This window comes from Schistocerca cancellata, chromosome 1 (genome assembly GCF_023864275.1).
Source record: "Schistocerca cancellata isolate TAMUIC-IGC-003103 chromosome 1, iqSchCanc2.1, whole genome shotgun sequence".
Taxonomy (NCBI): domain Eukaryota; kingdom Metazoa; phylum Arthropoda; class Insecta; order Orthoptera; family Acrididae; genus Schistocerca; species Schistocerca cancellata.
In genome coordinates this window covers 784,469,072-784,487,361 of record NC_064626.1, presented here as the reverse complement: position 1 = coordinate 784,487,361, position 18,290 = coordinate 784,469,072, and the positions used below count along the sequence as shown (strand labels likewise).

The window sequence follows — 18,290 nt, the reverse complement described above, 5'->3', positions numbered from 1 at the left end:
GATATTACTCCAGATTATTCAGGTGCTGTATGATACGATCGGAGGGTAGGCATGAACACCAAAACTTCCGTTTTTAATGCTTAATTGCGTCACTGCATCATCCTTTTGTGCTTGGTTTACGGATTTTGCAGTATATGACTGACTTTATATAACATTCTTCAGAGAAATCTGACATCCAATTAAATTAATTTCTGCCACATTTATATTGGTAGAAGATATGAAGTCCCACGGCAGGTGCAGTAAAATGGTACTTCTATTATTTCATAAACATGAAGAAAGCTTACCGAAAGCGTAATTGTTCTCTCCAGCACCTCTGTAAGCGACGTCCGGAAGTCAAATACAAAGAACTGTAACAGACCAAAAAAATTATCAATGTTAAGGTCACCTGAGACTAGTCAAAACTATAATCCTATGACAGAATTACAGGCCCCACTTACATGACAAGAACTAAATACAATAATCAATTACTCAAGGTCACAGAAATACGTCGTCTGTGTATAAAATCAAATGTAAAACGCACGCTGGCTCAAGAATTGTTGATGTTATCAAGAGCACAAAATGTTCTCCTTTACAATTTTTAGAATGGTCACTCGTCATTCAAACTAGCAAGCAGTAAATGATGTGTGTCAGAGTTATCAGCTACTTCGTGTTCTCTGTCTGGTGTGATTTTACCTCCTGAGCTATACCTAGGAAGATAATGCCACGTTGTGGAAAGGCTGTCGCGTAGCACATTGAGTTAGATGAGCAGGAAGCTATAGAAAAATCTGTTCTTCGGGTACTAGTGTTTTTCCACTAACTGCTCCACAGTCGTCGAAAATATCATGTAAATTTTAACCAGCACTATAATCGTTATACACATTGTCTTCTTTGTTTTTAGACGTCTCAGTCGCAGTTATAAAAGTAATGTAGGTTATATACTGTCTTTTGATAATGTAACAAAAGTATTCGTATTGCTTTACCTCATCGCTTCTGCAATGGTCACTGTAAAATAAGTTTTTCTTAGAGATCTGTCGATACCGGAAAGAGGCTCATGTATTAAATTACCATTGTCAGCATTAATGTACAATTATTACTGACGACTTTTTGCTTCCTGTTATATTCCCGATGTTGTTCTCCACATAGATAGTTCGATTTTAGTGCACTGCTCTTCACAGACACTGAATATATCGAAGGTGTTTTTACCTTGAGATTAAACTGCACACTCAAATCTGTGATATTTGCTATAGTTGTCGCCAGGACCGTCTAAGATCGCTCAGTTTGCATACTTACCAGACACACCAAGAAGAGATTTTAGCCGTAGACGAAAGGGTTGGCTAGATAAAAAATGTGAAATGATCATTAATAAATTACTCAACTACCCAACGGATAATGCGTATGTTTATCTGCATGAATAGTCACAGGTATGTAAGGGTTGGTGAAAGCGGCGTCATAAACATGCGATGTAAAAATTAAATGATCATATGGCATTGTTGGCCGGGAGGCCCCATTCGGGGGAGTTCAGCCGCCGTACTACAAGTCCTCTTTAGTTGGCGCCACATCGGCAACTTGCGAGTCAAAACATGCGAGGTCCTCTGAGTTTTCTATATACAGGTAACCAGTCTTCTATATACAGTACATTTTCTATATACAGTCTTCTCTATACTGGTTACCTGTATCTGTACTACACTTTTGTCATAACAGATAACAATTTGAAATTGCTTGCAGGGACGACATGATGGGGAAAGTAGTGATTCGTAATTAGCATCTAAACTGGTTTTATTTAATTTCCACGATTTTATTACTCTAAGAGACATCAAACATGTCATGGTACAAGCTTACGTTCTCTCGATTAATTATTCAATACACAAGAAATATTTAAGACAAAAGCGATTCCTTAAGGTGAATTTAAGCAATCAAACTTGAATTCTTTAACGTTGCACAGTTCTGGTAACGATGAGGAAGCGATAATTGTACAGGGATTTCAAAAGGAAACATTCATTTACTCAAACGTCCACAGTATATTCCCACTAAATTACTGCCGGCCGCGGTGGTCTAGCGGTTCTGGCGCTGCAGTCCGGAACCGCAGGACTGCTACGGTCGCAGGTTCGAATCCTGCCTCGGGCATGGGTGTGTGTGATGTCCTTAGGTTAGATAGGTTTAAGTAGTTCTAAGTTCTAGGGGACTTATGACCTAAGATGTTGAGTCCCATAGTGCTCAGAGCCATTTGAACCAACTAAATTACTGAACTTTCGCATTGACCAGATGCAGGGACACAGGAGCTGTTGGCGGGACCTAATAGTGTTTATGCTGAAATACAGTACATCTGCTAACACTGTCTCGCTAACGACCATGAAAATTTGCATTAGCCGGTTACTGAAAGGAAATGAACTTCCCACTGATGTACTGCTGAAAGAAAATCCAAGAAATTCAGACTCCAAAACACCTAACTATAAAGTAACCACCACGTGGATGGGTCATGGACAAAAGTTCTAGTATCGTCCACAAAGAAAATAATTCAAATGTAGGCTTCAGATGCCTTTTGCATATCATTATGCTTGCTATAACACAGGGAATCAGTTGAGAATTGTTCTAACGTAGCCGGCCGGTGTGGCCGTGCGGTTCTAAGCGCGTCAGTTTGGAACCGCGTGACCGCTACGGTCGCAGGTTCGAATCCTGGCTCGGGCATGGATGTGTGTGATGTCCTTAGGTTAGTTAGGTTTAAGTAGTTCTAAGTTCTAGGGGACTGATGACCTCAGTAGTTAAGTCCCATAGTGCTCAGAGCCATTTTTTTTTTTTTTTTTGTTCTAACGTAGTTAAAGTAACGGGCCACATTCGAGGCTGAGGCGCACAATAGCAAAGGGAGAGAGTTATAATTAGGAGATTTCGCACGTAAATTATATATCATCATGCTTATTATATCACACCCAATCATTTTATAATCGTTCTAAGAGAGAACAAAGGGGCCACGTGCTTGGCTGAGAAGCACAGTAGCAAAGTGTGTTTCACAAGGATAACTAATTAAAATTACGAGGTTTCAGACGCATTTCAACACGAAATATAATCTACGCAGTTTTCGAAAACCTAACATTACCACTACTAAAGTCTACAATTTGGAGCTTGAAACTGAAAAATTCTGCATAATGATCAAGGAGCTTTGTCCGAAAAATGAAGAGCGCACTTATCAGAGACCTCCACACCTTACAGGTCCAGCTTACAGAAAGCGAATGCCGCACACGTGTCTCTAAGTTCTAACGTTCCGGCCCAGGCGTGGGATAGGGGTCCAGGCACCAATCAACCTGCTCAATGCAGGCAAAAACTTTAGTTTACCCTCTTGGGCACAAGCATTGCATAAGCAGAAGTGTGAGTTGGCAACTACCACATAAAAACCGTACCAGACTACCAAATAGTCTGGCTGTGCCGGAGCAGGGTTCGAACTGCTCTCTTTTGCTTATTTTTTCATTCATGCAGGATGGATGGAAGGATGTGTGGCTGTGCAAGCACAGGATAACATAAATAAATAGAGACAGGCGCTCATTCCTCCTCCAGAGGCTCTGTGTTGGACTGGCAGAGCAGCGAATCGAGAAGTAAACAAGCCCAGCCTGCTAAGGCGAAAATCACACGTAGCATTAATGAAAGGATTCAAACACAATCCTTTCAGAATTTTGGTTTTCATGTTGTGTAGATCTACTCACACCTCGTGCACTTTGTTTTGATGTTCCGGCACGCGAACTTCTTTCTGTGTTTAATAACTTTTGGGTGCACAAATTATTACTTAGTTGAAGCCACCTTACTAGTGATCATGAGCGAGTATGTTGGCTGGTTTATACACTGAAGGAAACAAAATCGCAAAACTAAAAATTAATTAATGCAGAGTAATGAAATTTCTGGAAAGTTATTTATCTGCGTAATATGTTCAAATAATTAACATTGCAAGATCACAGGTTATTGTAAGAGAGATGAACCATGGCAAATGCCAAATGCTGGTACATTAATAACCGGTGTAGCTCCCAGAATTTTGAATACAAGCATGCAAACGTGCATGCATTTTGTTGTACAGGCGCCGGATGTCAGTTTATTGAATGGAGCTCCATGCATGTTGCACTTGGTCGGTCAATACAGGGACAGTTAATGCTGTTTGTGGATGACACTGGAGTTATCGTCCGATGATGTCCCATATAAGCTCCACTGGAGACAGACCTGGTGATGGAACAGCCCAAGGAAAGATGTCGACACTCTATTGAGCATACTGGTTTACAACAACTGTATGTGGGCAAGCGTTACCCTGTTAAAAAACATCCCCTGTAATGGTAGTCAGGGTGCGCAGAATAACCACAAGAGTGCTCCTGTTGTCATACGAAATCGCACTCCAGACCATAACTCCAGGTGTAGGTCCAATGTGTCTAGCACGCAGATAAGTTGGTTGCAGTCCCTCCACTAGCCTCCTTCTAACCAATATACGGCCATCATTGGCACCAAGGCAGAAACAGTTTTCATCAGAAAACACAACAGACCTCGACCCTGCCCTCCAATGAACTCTCGCTTGACACCACTGGAATCCCAAATGGCGGTGGTCTGCTTGCTTTGAGACTGTGGTTGGTTTCGTGATTGATGCAGTATGTCTATTGCGATGCTGCAGATACTAAATGAGTGTTAATTATTTTTGTTTCAGATATACACTGCTGGAAATGGAAAAAAGAACACATTGACACCGGTGTGTCAGACCCACCATACTTGCTCCGGACACTGCGAGAGGGCTGTACAAGCAATGATCACACGCACGGCACAGCGGACACACCAGGAACCGCGGTGTTGGCCGTCGAATGGCGCTAGCTGCGCAGCATTTGTGCACCGCCGCCGTCAGTGTCAGCCAGTTTGCCGAGGCATTCGGAGCTCCATCGCAGTCTTTAACACTGGTAGCATGCCGCGACAGCGTGGACGTGAACCGTATGTGCAGTTGACGGACTTTGAGCGAGGGCGTATAGTGGGCATGCGGGAGGCCGGGTGGACGTACCGCCGAATTGCTCAACACGTGGGGCGTGAGGTCTCCACAGTACATCGATGTTGACGCCAGTGGTCGGCGGAAGGTGCACATGCCCGTCGACCTGGGACCGGACCGCAGCGACGCACGGATGCACGCCAAGACCGTAGGATCCTACGCAGTGCCGTAGGGGACCGCACCGCCACTTCCCAGCAAATTAGGGACACTGTTGCTCCTGGGGTATCGGCGAGGACCATTCGCAACCGTCTCCATGAAGCTGGGCTACGGTCCCGCACACCATTAGGCCGTCTTCCGCTCACGCCCCAACATCATGCAGCCCGCCTCCAGTGGTGTCGCGACAGGCGTGAATGGAGGGACGAATGGAGACGTGTCGTCTTCAGCGATGAGAGTCACTTCTGCCTTGGTGCCAATGATGGTCGTATGCGTGTTTGGCGCTGTGCAGGTGAGCGCCACAATCAGGACTGCATACGACTGAGGCACACAGGGCCAACACCCGGCATCATGGTGTGGGGAGCGATCTCCTACACTGGCCGTACACCACTGGTGATCGTCGAGGGGACACTGAATAGTGCACGGTACATCCAAACCGTCATCGAACCCATCGTTCTACCATTCCTAGACCGGCAAGGGAACTTGCTGTTCCAACAGGACAATGCACGTCCGCATGTATCCCGTGCCACCCAACGTGCTCTAGAAGGTGTAAGTCAACTACCCTGGCCAGCAAGATCTCCGGATCTGTCCCCCATTGAGCATGTTTGGGACTGGATGAAGGGTCGTCTCACGCGGTCTGCACGTCCAGCACGAACGCTGGTCCAACTGAGGCGCCAGGTGGAAATGGCATGGCAAGCCGTTCCACAGGACTACATCCAGCATCTCTACGATCGTCTCCATGGGAGAATAGCAGCCTGCATTGCTACGATAGGTGGATATACACTGTACTAGTGCCGACATTGTGCATGCTCTGTTTCCTGTGTCTATGTGCCTGTGGTTCTGTCAGTGTGATCATGTGATGTATCTGACCCCAGGAATGTGTGAATAAAGTTTCCCCTTCCTGGGACAATGAATTCACGGTGTTCTTATTTCAATTTCCAGCAGTGTATATATCCAGGAAGTTTATTTCTTATTCTCTTTATAAAGTGAAGTTTACGTTCTTTGTGTAGTGTGTCTATCTCCGTCTGCAGTTGTTCTATCATTTCTCCTGGTACGTCCACCAAGCAGAGGCTGTCTTCCATGTATCTCCAGCTGCAATTTCCCGTTCCCACATTCTGAAATATTCTTTCCTGTATTTTTCATGAAAATATTTGCTAACTTTCCTGAAACGGGGGATCCCATTGTCAAACCTTCCTCTTGTAAGTAGCACTCTGTATTAAAGTAAGTAGTTTTGGTCAGTAATAAAGTGTAGGAGGTACTTATCTCTGAGATGCGTTCCTTACCTCATTGAAAATCACAGAGACAAAAAACTACAAAATGAAGTAACATACGGCAGTTGTATATAATTGAATCTTAACTTACAAAACAAGGAAAAAATGACGCGTACACAAGCTAGATGCTTGTCACCGCCTACTTGAACTCAGCTGTGGAAACGGCATGGCAATGTGATGGCGAGAACCCAAGAAAATTCAATTTTTCAGTTTTCCACTCTCAATTGAAAGTGCGAGTGGCTCTTTCTCAGTCTTTTATTCACAGCACCTTCAAGATCAAACAAATAATGCAAATGTTAGTAAACCACACATTTTTGAAATCAGAGGAAATCGCTTAAGCGTTGTACACATCTTACGCCATTAATGGTGCAATAAAATGGTACAGGTTCTTGCTTACAAGAACTGGCATGCCTTCTGGTACCTGCGTTTGAACACACAAGGACTGCAGATGGCACAACATTATTTTATAAAATGGCTGATGACGAGCAGAGAGTAACAGACCCTGTTTAGCAGGCGTTACTGCAATAATATTTACGTTGGCATAGTAGAAGTTGGTGGAGTGGACCTTTGACTTGAAGACGTGATGGCAGCGTTCGGGAAGTGTACAGACTATTAAATGATGAACTGAGATTGGCAGATGGGGAATCCTACAAAATTTTCTGAGGATGAGTGAGATGGAATTCTTGACATTGCTTCGTTTAGTAGGTCCAAAAATAACGAAGAAAAACACAGCTATGCTAGATTGTATTTCAGCTTCAAAGAGTTGAGTAGGTACCTTTATACAAGCCTAGTACTACTAAGCTGTTGCAAATACAGTACATTCTTGTAACCTTGAAACTATTTCCATAATTTTCTTTGGGTTAGTGGTAACACTGAGGTTTCTAACTACTGGAGAAAGCTACAGAAGCCTAATGTTTTCATTCAGAATTCCTGTAGCATGATATACTCCATTATTCCTGAAACACGTAAAGTAATTTGTAGGTACTTGAAGGATTCATAGATGAAGGTAAGTCGATTTTGTTAAACTTCTTTTGAACATGATCAAAATAATTTATGTGATAGCACATTTAAACAAGCTGAAAAGTACACTAAAGGAACTCTTATTGTTCAGATGTTTTACTCTCACTAAGAAACAGATTTCGGATTTGGGGTGTCATTACAGATGACTCCGCCACAACTTTTTGCTTTTTGATGCAATGCTACCCTTTATTTGTTACGTTTAGTTCACTGTCAAACACATATCATTCCATTTATTTTGCATAATTCATTAGAAACAGCAGTGAATTCTTTAAAGTGGCGCTCTTAACCATTTCAAAAAAATATTTTTGAGGAGGTTATATCTGACACTCCCTTTGGCTGCACACATGTGCAGGCATTATCACACATTTTTACAGTTTCATAATTATATTCAAAACGTAGCGCTCCATTGTAAAAGTTTATGTTAAGAATTGAAGAATGGGCTCAAAATGTTTTTCCCCTACCTGAGGAAGTTTCACACAAAATCAATCCATTTCATAATTTTTCATTTTCCTCATTAGGAGAAATGCGTCTAATACACAGCGTGTATGGAAGTCTCATGTCAGCAAAAGCAAGTGAATGGAAACATATATCAAAACAGTTCCAGGACATGTGAAACTTTCCATATTGTCTTGTAGCCGGTGATGGTTTTCCCTTATCAGAGCATATAATGAATCCATATACGGAAAATCTCACACACCAACAAAAAATATTTAATTACCGTATGAGCAGAGCAAGAAGAAATGAAAATACTTTTGAATTACTGAGCAATATGTACAGAATTCTCCTGTAAGAAACTGGAGCTACCTGTTGAAATTGTAGAGAAAATCACGCTACCTACTTGTGTGATACATAACTTTTTATTGGATCCATATGGGAAGATTCATGTTGGACAACTGGAAAGGAAAGAGGACGCAAATCAATGTCTCACCATTCCAAGAGACTGGCAGCAATATAATCTGAAGGGCATATAGAGATTAGATTAGCAAAAATGGTTCAAATGGCTCTGAGCACTATGGGACTTAACATCTGAGGTCATCAGTCCCCTAGACATCGAACTACTTAAACCAAACTAAACTAAGAACATCACACACATCCATGCCCGAGGCAGGATTCGAACCTGCGACCGTAGCAGCCACGTGGTTCCGGACTGAAGCACCTAGAACCGCTCAGCCACAGCGGCCGACTTAGATTAGCACAAGTTAGTTAAAGAAGCTAGCAAAGTGAGGGACACACTTCAGGTATATTTCAAAATTAGTTAGTATGTGCAGTGGCAATCTGTAAAAAAATTCAGTATTGATACAGTGCCAAATTTTGAAAATAATTAAAGAAATGACAGAGAACTTGATATGGTATAAGGAAAGTGTATGTTATTTATAAATCAACTCAGTTGGTATCAGTAATAAATTTTGTAATTTGATTTTCATATAATTACATGTCACACTCAGGATAATGCACTCCATTCACCTCATATTGTAAGTATGCCAAGCAACTGAATTTTAATGAAAGTAGACAAATAAACAGTCTTGTTACTTATTACTGCCCAAGTTTTCCTCTTGCACACAGCAAATTACATTAAATATCTCTCTCTTAACTTCCACATCAGAATTTTACTTTTTATTTGCTGTAGAGAATCAGCTACACACGAACCAAATACTCCAACACCACTCTGAGCAACTTTTAGTTTAATTATGCTGGTCAGAAAGTTGTCAGCTATTTTCAAAACAGCCTTTTCTTCTTCATTGTAACCACTCTTCCCTTTTGTCCCCTTAGTCGTATCCCTTCCATGTCGATTGCTGTGTAGTATAGACTAATACTTGTTCCACAGATCATGAATATGACACTTCATAATGATGTGAAACGTGTCAGTTTAACAAAAGGTTTCTTTACACAAGCCATAATTCAAGTGTTTTTCTTTGTTAGTGGTTGTTGTTGTTGTTGTTGTTGTTGTGGTCTTCAGTCCTGAGACTGGTTTGATGCAGCTCTCCATGCCACTCTATCCTGTGCAAGCTTCTTCATTTCCCAGTACCTACTGCAGCCTACATCCTTCTGAATCTGCTTAGTGTATTCATCTCTTGGTCTCCCTCTACGATTTTTACCCTCCACGCTGCCCTCCAACGCTAAATTTGTGATCCCTCAATGCCTCAGAACATGTCCTACCAACCGGTCCCTTCGTCTTGTCAAATTGTGCCACAAACTCCTCTTCTCCCCAATTCTATTCAGTACCTCCTCATTAGTTATGTGATCTACCCATCTAAACTTCAGCATTCTTCTGTAGCACCATATTTCGAAAGCTTCTATTCTCTTCTTGTCCAAACTATTTATCGTCCATGATTCACTTCCATATATGGCTACACTCCATACAAATACTTTCAGAAACAACTTCTAAGACACTTGAATCTATACTCGATGTTAACAAATTTCTCTTCTTCAGAAACTCTTTCTTTGCCATTGCCAGTCTACATTTTATATCCTCTCTACTTCGACCATCATCAGTTATTTTGCTCCCCAAATAGCAAAACTCCTTTACTACTTTAAGTGTCTCATTTACCAATCAAATTTCCTCAGCATCACCCGACTTAATTCGACTACATTCCATTATCCTCGTTTTGCTTTTCTTGATGTTCATCTTATATCCTCCTTTCAAGACACTGTCCATTCCGTTCAACTGCTCTTCCAAGTCCTTTGCTGCCTCTGACAGAATTACAATGTCATCGGCGAACCTTAAAGTTTTTATTTCTTCTCCATGGATTTTAATTCCTACTCCGTACTTTTCTTTTGTTTCCTTTATTGCTTGCTCAATATACAGATTGAATAACATCAGGGATAGGCTACAACCCTGTCTCACTCCCTTCCTAACCACTGCTTCCCTTTCATACCCCTCGACTCTTATAACTGCCATCTGCTTTCTGTACAAATTGTAAATAGCCTTTCGCTCTCTGAGTTTTACCCCTGCCACCTTTACAATTTGAAAGAGAATATTCCAGTCAACATTGTCAAAAGCTTTCTCTAAGTCTACAAATGCTAGAAACGTAGGTTTGCCTTTCCTTAATCTTTCTTCTAAGATAAGGCGTAGGGTCAGTATTGCCTCACGTGTTCCAACATTTCTGCAGAATCCAAACTGATCTTCCCCGAGGTCGGCTTCTATCAGTTTTTCCATTCGTCTGTAAATAATTCGCGTTAGTATTTTGCAGCTGTGACTTATTAAACTGATAGTTCGGTAATTTTCACATCTGTCAACACCTGCTTTCTTTGGGATTGGAATGATTATATTCTTCTTGAAGTCTGAGGGTATTTCGCCTGTCTCATACATCTTGCTCACCAGATGGTAGAGTTTTGTCTGGACTGGCTCTCCCAAGGCTGTCAGTAGTTCTAATGGAATGTTGTCTACTCCCAGGGCCTTGTTTCGACTTAGGTCTTTCAGTGCTCTGTCAAACTCTTCACGCAGTATCATATCTCCCATTTCATCTTCATCTACATCCTCTTCCATTTCCATAATATTGTCCTCAAGTACATCTCCCTTGTATAGTCCCTCTATATACTCCTTCCACCTTTCTGCTTTCCCTTCTTTGTTTAGAACTGGGTTTCCATCAATGCTCTTGATATTCATGCAAGTGGTTCTCCTTTCTCCAAAGGTCTCTTCAATTTTCCTATACGCAGTATCTATCTTACCCCTAGTGAGATAAGCCTCTACATCCTTACATTTGTCCTCTAGCCATGCCTGCTTAGCCATTTTACACTTCCTGTCGATCTCATTTTTGAGACGTTTGTATTCCTTTTTGCCTGCTTCATTTACTGCATTTTTATATTTTCTCCTTTCATCAATTAAATTCAATATTTCTTCTGTTACCCAAGGGTTTCTACTAGGCCTCGTCTTTTTACCTATTTGATCCTCTGCTACCTTCACTATTTCATCCCTCAAAGTTACCCATTGTTCTTCTACTGTATTTCTTTCCCCCATTCCTGTCAGTTGTTCCCTTATGCTCTCCCTGAAACTCTGTATAACCTCTGGTTCTTTCAGTTTATCCAGGTCCCATCTCTTTAAATTCCCACCTTTTTGCAGTTTCTTCAGTTTTAATCTACAGTTGATAACCAATAGATTGTGGTCAGAGTCCACATCTGCCCCTGGAAATGTCCTACAATTTAAAACCTGGTTCCTAAATCTCTGTCTTACCATTATATAATCTATCTGAATCCTTTTAGTATCTCCAGGGTTCTTCCATGTATACAACCTTCTATCATGATTCTTAAACCAAGTGTTAGCTATGATTAAGTTATGCTCTGCGCAAAATTGCTTAGTGGTAAGGTCACTAATTTATATCAAAAAATCTGAAAATTTATCAATTGAGTAAAACTAGTTATAGTCAACAAAATTCTTCTGGGTTTCAGGCCACATTGTCATCTGCAAAATTCCGACGTTTCGGTGACTGTTGCGAGGCGCCTTCCCCAGGGTGTATTGCTAACCGTTATCAATCTGAAAAATTCCGACGTTTCGGTGACTGTTGCAAGGCGCCTTCCTCAGGGTGTATTGCTAACCGTTAGCAATCTGAAAAATTCCGACGTTTCGGTGACTATTGCAAGGCGCCTTCCTCAGGGTGTATTGCTAACCGTTAGCCATCAATTTCATACAAGCTTTTACCTTGGAGTAAGTTAATTATTGTCCTAACTTCCTCAGGGTGTATTGCTAACCGTTAGCAATACACCCTGAGGAAGGCACCTTGCAGTAGTCACCGAAACGTCGGAATTTTTCAGATGACAATGCGGCCTCAAACCCAGAAGAATTTTATTGACTGTGACAACGGCCGCGGAAGCCTACCGTTACATAAAACTAGTTGTTATTAAAAAATTCTTTTAATTTGTTTTGAAGTGTTGGTTGGCTCTCTGACAGACTTTTGATGCTATTTGGTAAGTGACTAAAATTTTTTGTGACAGCATAATTCACCTTTTTCTTTGCCAGAGTTAGACTTAACCGAAGGCAGTGAAGATCAGCCTTTATCATAGTGTTTTAGCTATGTTTTACTCTTTTTGAATCAGGATGTATTATTAATAACAAATTTCATAAAATATATGTATCGCAAAGCTACTGCAAACATCCCTAGTTCCTTAAATAAATATCTGCAAGATGATCTTGGGTGGGCTCTAGCTATTAGTCTGATTACACCCATTTGTGCAATGAATATTTATTTCTCTAATGATGAGTTACTCCAAAATATGATGCCACACGAAAGCAGTGGATGACAGCAGATCACCAACGTGCTTCTTCCAATCCAATCTCTCATCAATGTACACAACCAAAAGTCTGGAATATTCTGCCTTAGCTATAGACTTCTGTTCAGACTCTGTTTTTATTAATGGTAGTGTGCCGTTTACTGTACAGAACTGTATACAACGTATTGTATCAAAATTTAATGAGAGTCCATTTGGAGAGAATTTTCTGAAAGACATTATTTACAATTTCCTCGGCTAATTCTTGTTTGTTGGGAGTGATTACTATATTTGCATCATCAGCAAAAGGAACTTCCTCTGCATCTTCATGAATATAGAGTGGCAACTCATTAACATATATTAAAAACGATAAGGGACCCAAGACTGCACCTTAAGTGACCCCTGTCTTGATACCTCCCAAGTCTGAGGAATTTGCTGATTTTGAGCATTATCTTAACTGTTTATTAAATATGAATTCAATCATTTGTGCACTGTAGCACCCATACCACAATACTTAAGTTTATCTAGAGGAATTCCTTTATTTATGCAATCAAAAACCTTTGAAAAGTCATAGAAACTCCCAATTGGTGACATTCAGTTATTCAGAGCATTTAACATTTGATCAATGACAGTACTTGAAAAATGCCCTGTTTCAATGAATTATTCCATATGTGACTAATAATCTTACTAACTTGTGAAAAAGATTTTAGTGTTTTTTTTTTTGAACATGCCATCAATTTCATACAAGCTTTTACCTTGGAGTAAGTTAATTATTGTCCTAACTTCAGAAGGAGAGGTCGGTAGAATTTCAATGTTATCAAACTGCACCAAGTAGGAAAATCTCTAACTAATGACAGATTGAAAGAACCAAGTAATAGTTCAAGGTCATTCTTTTATCAGACTCTTTCAGAAAATATACATTGAAATCCCCACAAACAATAATTTGCTTCCCTCTGTCTGACAGATAGCACATCAAAGAATCCAAATTTTTCAGAAATACCTGAAAATTTTCTGATGGGGACCTATGCACGATTATAAAATTATCATTATTTAGTTTAAGCTCATGGGCACATGCTTCTATAAGTTTCTCTAAACATGTTCTTTTTTTTCTAAGTTTTTCATCTATGATAACTTTTAACATATATGGCAACTCCTCCTTTTTACATATTGTCTTTACTTACATGTGCTGAAAGCTTATGTCCACTTACATTTACCGTTTCCAAATCTGTGACTATATGATAGTCAGACAGGCAAAGTACACCTACTGCATTCTCTGCAAGCAAACACGGGGTCCAGCTACTTTGTTTTTTAATCCCCTAATATTCTGATGCCATGCACTAACATTATTTTTCATTGTTATTTTATAAGAATCTTGTACTATTTTAACATCCTTAGTACCTGCCTGTCTTAGCTTCTTACTACGCTTGATTCCTTTCGGAATTGTATCACTGGAACCGAGCTTAGCATAAAAAGAAGTACTCTCATGATTTTCAGCCCCCCCCCTTAAAGATTTTGCTATAACCCAACCAATTTACCTTCCCTTTCCTATTGATAAACAGGCCACACCTAGTGAAATCCGATCTACGAATAGCATCAACAGGAACAAAACTCATGTCTCACCCTGGAGCCACCTGAAGCAGCCAGTCCAACTCCGTGTTGAGCCTCCTCACAGAACTGTTAATCTGGAGCTGATCATACCTCTTTAAAGCAGGCACCAACCCAACATTTGTGTGGTTCGTTGCAGAGGCTGTTTTTACCCGGTCATTATGAATGTTCTAGCTCTGATCACTATCAATAATGTTTCCTGCTCTACCCACTATCACATCACGATCCTGCTTTCTAAGGCGCTTGCACAAGATCCTACATCCTCTACCACTTGGCTAAGACATGCACTGGGCTTGAAAAAGTGTGTGACCTAGTACCTGTCACCTAATTCTTCCTGCAAAAGCTGGCTCACACCTCTTCCATGACTACTTCCTATCAGCAGAATTTCCCTCCTACTTTCTACTTTTTTTTGGAACAGTTGGTTTTCTAATGAAGGCCTGTTGGATATACACCTGCTTCAGTCTCTTGCTTAGTTAACTGAGGTAGCAAGACATATCTGTTTTTTGTGCCAATAATGAAACCACCAGATACCGTTCTCTTTCTGTGGCCCCTATTCCCTGCTACTACTTCCCACTTTTCTTCACCCTTCTCCCCCCCCCCCCCCCTTAGACTCATCAGATTCTCTCTAGCACTGTCCAGTTCAGACTTAAGGGCTCGTAATCTTCCCTTCTTGTTTAACTATTTTCCTGTCCCTTGAACACACTTCGCAATATCGTGGAAGGGTCTCACTTACTTCCCAAATTGCCACGCCACTACATTCCCCCCCGCCCCTCCCCCCCCCCCAAAAAAGTGGCTCTGAGCACTATGGGACTTAACATCTGCGGTCATCAGTCCCCTACAACTTAGAACTACTGAAACCTAACTAACCTAAGGACATCACACAAGTTCATGCAGGATTCGAACCTGCGATCGTAGCAGCATCGCGGTTCCAGACTGAAGCGCCTAGAACCGCTCGGTCCCACTGGCCGGCCTCCCCCCCCCCCCATTAAACCATCTGTCACAATAGCTGCATAGAACCCCAAAGTTAACTTTCCTCCAGCAGCTCAAACGCTTCGCACTGATGGTTGTTTACAAACATATTTATGAATTATAGCTAAAAAAAATGACGATAATGTTCTGTTATCTACAGATCCCAGGAGGCACTAAGGTTGTGTAGGACGCTAATATACATATGTTCTACGTAATGCACTTAAAATTACGTTACATCGCTAACTTATACACTCGAAAAATTAGACCTAAAATCGGGTAAGCGTGATATGGAGATTTGCTTTTCCAAAAGAAATGAGATAGAACTTTAAACCTTTAATTCCCAGAGCAGGTAAGACTAAACTTTATGTATGTGGAACGAAAACAACTTAAATCCTGCACTTAATACTTATGCAAACGTCTGAAGTCTGTGTATATCTACGTTTGGATAACGTGAAAACCGGTACTAACGAAATATTTTGTTTGCTCGAAAAATACGTTTGGAAAAGTGGAATCTTGAATATATCAGTTAGAGTAGGCACTAATTAACTTATTTACGACCTGATATTAACTTAATTAACAGCTATTACAAAATTAACCACTTATTTTTTACAAGTTAAATATTCCAGCGTCTGCCATTTGTTTCAGCGATGCCAACCTGACGATGACAATGATGCTGTCTGAAATGGCTGACCAAATGAATAAGTGCTCCACGATAAACTATTAATAACATGCGTTTCTCCTCAGAATTTTGATGATGCTAAATATTTTTTTTAATTTTATTACATATTCTGTGTTACTAGTTATGATTTCAAATTGGCTTAACACTGAATGAAATGGGATTTTATCATTTTTTGAAAATCTTGTGACCTTAAAAATATAGTAATGAAGATGTCCCATCAGATCATCAGGGTTCTCCAAGTGTTCCGCCAGAGAAAAAGTTTGTGAACCACTGCTCTATAATTATGAAATCCTCACTAACATCAAAGGGAGAGTTTGGGATCTCACTGACATGATAGTTATCCTGAAAGATAATGATAACAATTATACACACTTTGGAATGTGTGCTTAATAATTTGCATGACTGGATAGTCTTGGTCAGTATTAGATAATGTGCATGATCATAGAGCACGACCTTAGTTTCACATGGTATTTTATTTAAAGTTACACATAAAATAAAGAACGATGCAAGTGGGGTTTGCTCTCTCATTCTTGCGAATGAAAACTAGACGCACCAAAATCTTTTTTTTTTTATTTTCTTCGTTCAAATGACACCTATTAAAGTTGATCGTTGAGTAGTTCACACAGTTATTTTATTACAGACGGCAGACGGCCTTCTGGCCGAACTCGCTGAGCTACCGTGCCAGCAACATCTGAGCTATTCAGACACACTGCATATATGTTCGTATAACTTATGTTGTGGGATGCGCCACGGCAACCCTCAGGTATATGTTCAGTTTTTTCACCTACTATACTAATCACATGAGAATCTGAAGGGCACAAAATTACTTATTGTGACCTTAGTGTTGTTAGTGTAGTCCACGATTTCTTGTGAGAATTCTGCGCTGCAAGTCAGTTTGCTGTCTTGAACATCGTCTCGCAAAAACAGAAGTTTCTTAAAATACCACACTGTGGGTTTATACACGTCCGCAGATACTATACCACTCTTCGTCGGAGCTTTTAAGTTCCGACACGAACACTGTTCGTAAATTTCTTCGCTGCAGTTTCAGCCTTTCAGTGAATTAACTATTTTTTCGAGTGAATATTTCCTGGCGTGTTCGTTATGATACATGGGTGATTTTGTTCAATAAAGAGATTTTTCGTGTCTGTGTGCCTCAAGAATGACTGTAGATTCCTTAGACCAGTCCATTAGTATACAGTGCACTACAGATAACATAAATAAACAGATCTACACAATCAAATTCCAGTCATGGAATAAAGCCTCATTTGATTGCACGCCTTTTACTAGCAATGCGATGGCACGCCACCAGATGGAGCGCTAGGTACCTGTTCATACGTAGCAATTAACTCGGTACGCCAGTCGTGGAGCAAGGAATGTTTTCGCCTGTACAGGGCTTTATTCTCACGGGATACTTGTTGATAAAGTGGTTATATTTGACCCTAGAGTTCACTTACCGGAAGGAGGTTGTTGGCAACAGTTACTAAGATGGAGACATGGCCTGAGAACAGCATATTCTAACTCGCACCATTACTCACCTTCAAATTGAGAACAAATGGCCAACATCTTCATTTCTGGCAGTTTCTTCTCTCTGTAGTATAAAACGGGGGTGCCTCGATTGACGATGACGAGCATGAACATACCTCGTTGAAGTAGGGGCAGTCGGTGTTGTCGCAGACCCTGGTGTGGCGCTTCTCTGCGCCTACTTGGACGCAGGCGACGGGGTCCATGTTGAGCCAGGCTAAATGCCGGCCCTCAATCACCTTCACGCATAGCTGGTAGTGACCCGACTCCGGCAGGTGTCCGCTCATGTCTCGCTCTTCTATGTTTGCTCTTATTTCCTTATTTCTGCCAGGAATAAAACATTCAGTACTCAAATTAGGTTTGTAAAGAAGAGAATCAGTTCTACACGAAATCTGTTGCTACTTCCGCATAACTTCATTTCCACAAAAAAGTGTTAGTATGAAAAATTCAGAAGAGAGAGACATTAAAACAAATTCCCCTACCTCTGTAGTTTCAAGAAACGGCTACTTGAAACTGTAAACAAGAAAACACAATATGTATAATTTCTCATTGTGTTTTTCTGTATTTTTTTACGTCTGATTCAGTGTACGTGGAATATGCAGTTGTGCTTAAATGCTTGTATAGTTAGCAGTTGGGCTGAACTTGTCTCCACTACAGAGGTGCGGATCCCCTCTGCACACACTAATGCAGTGACCTTTATCCCGGAAGTAATCAGTTAGAATGCTGCTAGCAGAGCACATTTTTATCACCAGTATTCGCGCGATTAGTGGAGGAGAGATGACAAAGTTAACTTCCAGACGGATGAGATGCCAAAACTCCCCACAAAGCCAGTCGGATGAACACGGCGAATCCGGTTGCACCTTTCACGCTTCCTGTTGTTAAGTAGATTATTTGT

The 18,290-nt window shown here is 40.8% G+C and overlaps 1 protein-coding gene across 1 annotated transcript in view; it reads right to left on the bottom strand.

Annotated features, from left to right (window-relative positions):
* The window catches only part of LOC126103083 (otoferlin-like), a 189,455-nt gene extending 171,773 nt beyond the window's left edge, over positions 1-17,682 (bottom strand). The window contains exons 1-2 of the mRNA XM_049912329.1: positions 17,515-17,682; positions 285-347 (exon numbers count right to left, since the gene is read on the bottom strand). Of these exons, the coding sequence (XP_049768286.1) occupies positions 285-347; positions 17,515-17,682 (231 nt within the window). The remainder of the gene's footprint in view (positions 1-284; positions 348-17,514) is intronic.
* Between the last annotated feature and the right edge of the window lie 608 nt (positions 17,683-18,290).